This window comes from Mandrillus leucophaeus, unplaced genomic scaffold, assembly GCF_000951045.1.
Source record: "Mandrillus leucophaeus isolate KB7577 unplaced genomic scaffold, Mleu.le_1.0 Scaffold551, whole genome shotgun sequence".
Lineage (NCBI taxonomy): Eukaryota > Metazoa > Chordata > Mammalia > Primates > Cercopithecidae > Mandrillus > Mandrillus leucophaeus.
The window spans coordinates 235,033-239,053 of NW_012105931.1; the positions used below are offsets into that span (position 1 = coordinate 235,033).

The 4,021-nt window shown below is 38.2% G+C and overlaps 1 protein-coding gene across 1 annotated transcript in view; it reads left to right on the forward strand.

The window, feature by feature from the left end:
- The window catches only part of NFATC3 (nuclear factor of activated T-cells, cytoplasmic, calcineurin-dependent 3), a 175,823-nt gene that overhangs the window by 54,173 nt on the left and 117,629 nt on the right, over positions 1 to 4,021 (forward strand). The window contains exon 6 of the mRNA XM_011998006.1: positions 1,690 to 1,852. Coding sequence (XP_011853396.1) covers positions 1,690 to 1,852 — 163 coding nt within the window. The remainder of the gene's footprint in view (positions 1 to 1,689; positions 1,853 to 4,021) is intronic.

The following is a 4,021-nucleotide window of genomic DNA, read 5'->3' on the forward strand; positions in this document are numbered from 1 at the left end:
CCAAGGCTGGAGTGCAGTGGCACGGTCTCAGCTCACTGCAACCTCTGCCTTCCAGGTTCAAGCAATTCTCCTGCCTCAGCCTCCCGAGTTGCTGGGATTCCAGGTACCTGCCACCACCACTGGCTAATTTTTTTGTATTTTTAGTAGAGACGGGGTTCCCCCTTGTTGGCCAGGCTCCTGACGTCAGGTGATCTTCCCGCCTCGGCCTCCCAAAATGCTGGGATTACAGGTGTGAGCCACCGTGCCCGGCCAATGCTTTTTTTCTCATTGAGAATCTTTATTTCTCAATCCTGATCTTTAGAAAAATAGAATTATGGTAATGAAGACAACTTTGAACCCATCCCTTTGCTACTGAAATTTATCTTAATTTTTCTAGTGGTTTGCTTAAGACTGCAAAACAAATACAGAAGTAACTGAGAGTTGAAGTTGGATTTTTTTCAGACTAATAAAAATTAATATCCTTGAATTTCATAGGAGTAGGACTTAAAGCTAGGCTGAGAACATGAAAGGAAACAATGAAATAATTTAGAAATTGTACTTGACCTGTAAACATATGAAGTTTTTCTTTTATAATCCATATTTTAATGTTAATATATCAAAATGAACCTTTGGGCCTTTAAGCAATTTAAATGTTCTTATTGATAAGGTAAAAAAAAAAAGTAACATTTAGAGATGCTGGAGTGACGGGCTGTTTTCCAACCAAACATGTACCAAAATTAAATTTTTACTTCAAATTGCAGTATATTGCTGAACAGAAGCAATTTTTCAGAGAGACAGGGAAAGGCACAGTAGGGAGGAAGTAGGGAAAGGAGCAATAGGGAGGAAGTGCGGGAAGTGATAACTTCAATAGATTGACATCCACAGATATGTACCAGGGAGGGAGAGAGACATCCTGACACGGAGAGAGAGATGTTTGGATATGTGGAGAGATACTGATACACATAAACAGAAATGTGCCTCTTTGTTTAAAAAAATTGAATTATTATTTTTTTGTTATTTTTGTTAAGTACATACACATAATTGAGAAAAATTTACAGTTTTATAAATTATTAGAATTTGTCTTTTTCAAAAAAAGTGGGAAACCAAAATGAAGATAAGACAGATTTTTAACTTTTATTTTGTTTTACTATTATTATTATTTTTTGAGACAGAGTCTCGCTCTATTGGCCAGGCTGGAGTGCAGTGGTGCAATCTTGGCTCATTGCAGCCTCTGTCTCCTGGGCTCAAACAATTCTCCTGCCTTAGCCTCCCTAGTAGCTGGGATTACAGGCGAGTGCCACCATGCCCAGCTAATTTTTGTAGTTTTACTAGAGGTGGAGTTTCACCATGCTGGCAAGGCTGGTCTCGAACTCCTGATCTCAGGTAATCTGCCTGTCTCAGCCCCCAAAGTGCTGGGATTACAGGCATGAGCCACCACACCTGGCCTTTATTTTTATTTTCTAAAATTTATTTATCTTTAAGCATGTACCACCTTTGGGAAATAAAATAGATTTTATTCTAAAGATGAAATAATTATTTATTAAGCACTCACCATAACCAGAATTATAACTTACTGAGTGAAGTTTTATTTTGTAATACATTGTTTCAGAGATCAAAGGAAGAAATGTTGGTGCTGGCAAAGAAGCCGTTTGAATCGTTGCTTGGCAATAATAGCATGGTGACATGCATCTTTGTGTGTTTTGTTTGTAGCACATCATCATTACCTCCACTAGACTGGCCTTTACCAGCTCATTTTGGACAATGTGAACTGAAAATAGAAGTGCAACCTAAAACTCATCATCGAGCCCATTATGAAACTGAAGGTAGCCGAGGGGCAGTAAAAGCATCTACTGGGGGACATCCTGTTGTGAAGGTATGAGACTTTTGGGGCTTGTTTTGCAGATACCATACAACTAGTGATGATTAGACAAATCTATTCAGTTAGGTACTAGAGAGTACAAAGAGCAAAAACTCAAAACTAGAGAGCCTCTGTTGTTTTGGGGGCTTGTTGATGTGACTACACTTCTGCATTGAGTTATATTTGCTAGGCTAAAAGATGTTCTTTCGTGGACTGACTTTCCTTCTGGGGAGACTCTAGGGAAAGATTACAGTGGCCAAATAGCTGTTTTACTGACAAAAAAATATGGCCGTATTATATTTATGAATAAAATATATGCTCATTTAAAATTTAATACAGACCGGGTGCGGTGGCTCATGCCTGTATCCCAGCACTTTGGGAGGCCGAGGCAGGTGGATCTTGAGCTCAGGAGTTCAAGACCAGCCTGGCCAACACGGTGAAACCCTGTCTCTACTAAAAATACAAAAATCAGCAGGGCGTGTTGGCAGGTGCCTGTAATCTCAGCTACGCGGCAGGCTGAGGCAGCAGAATTGCTTGAACTCGGGAGGCGGAGGTTGCAGTAAGCCGAGATCGTGTCACTGTACTCCAGCCTGGGCAACAGAACTAGACTCCGTCTCTAAATAGATAAATAAATAAAATCTAATACAGAAAAATAGAAAGAATAAAGCAACAAATTACTCAAAATCTAACCCTCTCAGAAATAAGCAGTGTTAACATTTGATTAACATTCCAGATAACTCTCTATGTATATATTTAGTGGAAGACTGAATGGATAGCTAGAAAAATGATTGGATTTTTTTAAGGAAAGAGATTACACCTGTAATCCGAGTACTTTGTGAGGCTGAGGCAAGTGGATCACTTGAGCCCAGGAATTTGAAGCCAGCCTGGATAATACAGTGAGACCCAGTCTCTACAAAAAAAATACAAAAATTAACTGGGCATGGTGGTTGTATGCCTATAGTCCCAGCCATTCCGGAGGCTAAGATGGGAAGATCAATTGAGCCTGGGAGGTTGAGGCTGTAGTGAGCCATGATCACGCCACTGCACTTCAGCCTGGGCAACAGAACGAGACCCTGTCTCAAAAAAAAGAATTCCTAAAATATCTTTCTAAGGTCACAAAAAGAGATTAAATACATTATTGAGAGATTGAAGTTGTTGTTTCAGATTTAGATGGCATGGATTGACTTCTACTCTGAAAAGTAAGGTAATTGTCTTTCTTAAACTTCCTTCACCTTTTCTACTCTTTACTTCCCGAATTTTCTTGCTTATGGTATTTTTCCTTTCAAATTTACATCCTCCCTAACTTCTCCACCAATTATTTAGCCTTAGTTCTATTTCTAGTTAGATTCAATGCTCACTACTACTTCTTTTTTATTTATTTCATTGTTAAGTTTTTTTGTTTTTATGTGAGGAGGGCTTTGGATTCTGTGTTCCATAGGTTCTTTCATGTTTGAAAATGTGTTTTTTGCCTTTATATACTCAAATATAGAAATGACTGTAGATAATAATCTCTTAGAACTGTGTAGACATTTTTCCCTCTTGTCTTAATGGTATTGAATACTGTAGTGGAAAAACTAATTACACTGAAGTGATTTTCAACAAATAAAATCTACGAACTATCATCTCTTTTATGAGCTATGCTTTATGATTATTATCTGATCATGTTTTATAGTTCTTTACATATAAAGATTTACATTTTAGATGGGTTTTTTAATGATTTGTATTAAGAAATGCCAGGAAAACAAAACATAAGAATTTTGTCATTTTGTTCATGAGTCATATTTTGTTGTTAAATGAGCTTATTTCATTTTGATAAAAGAAGCAGATTTGTTGCTTAGTTTTCTATATCTTTAATTTTCACAGCAATAAACAAATTATTTACAAGTGTATAAATGAACAAGTCCTTTGGGAGGGTACATGATTTGTTTCCACAGTTTTCCTTTAATGAAAAAACTGATGCATGTGCTGTGATCAAAAGCAAAAAACAACGTTAAAAAAAGCATTCTAAGGCTGGGCACGGTGGCTCAAGCCTGTAATCCCAGCACTTTGGAAGGCCGAGACGGGCGGATCGCGAGGTCAGGAGATCGAGATCGTCCAGGCTAAAACGGTGAAACCCCGTCTCTACTAACAAAAATACAAAAAGCTAGCTGGGCGAGGTGGCGGGCGCCTGTAGTCCCAGCTACT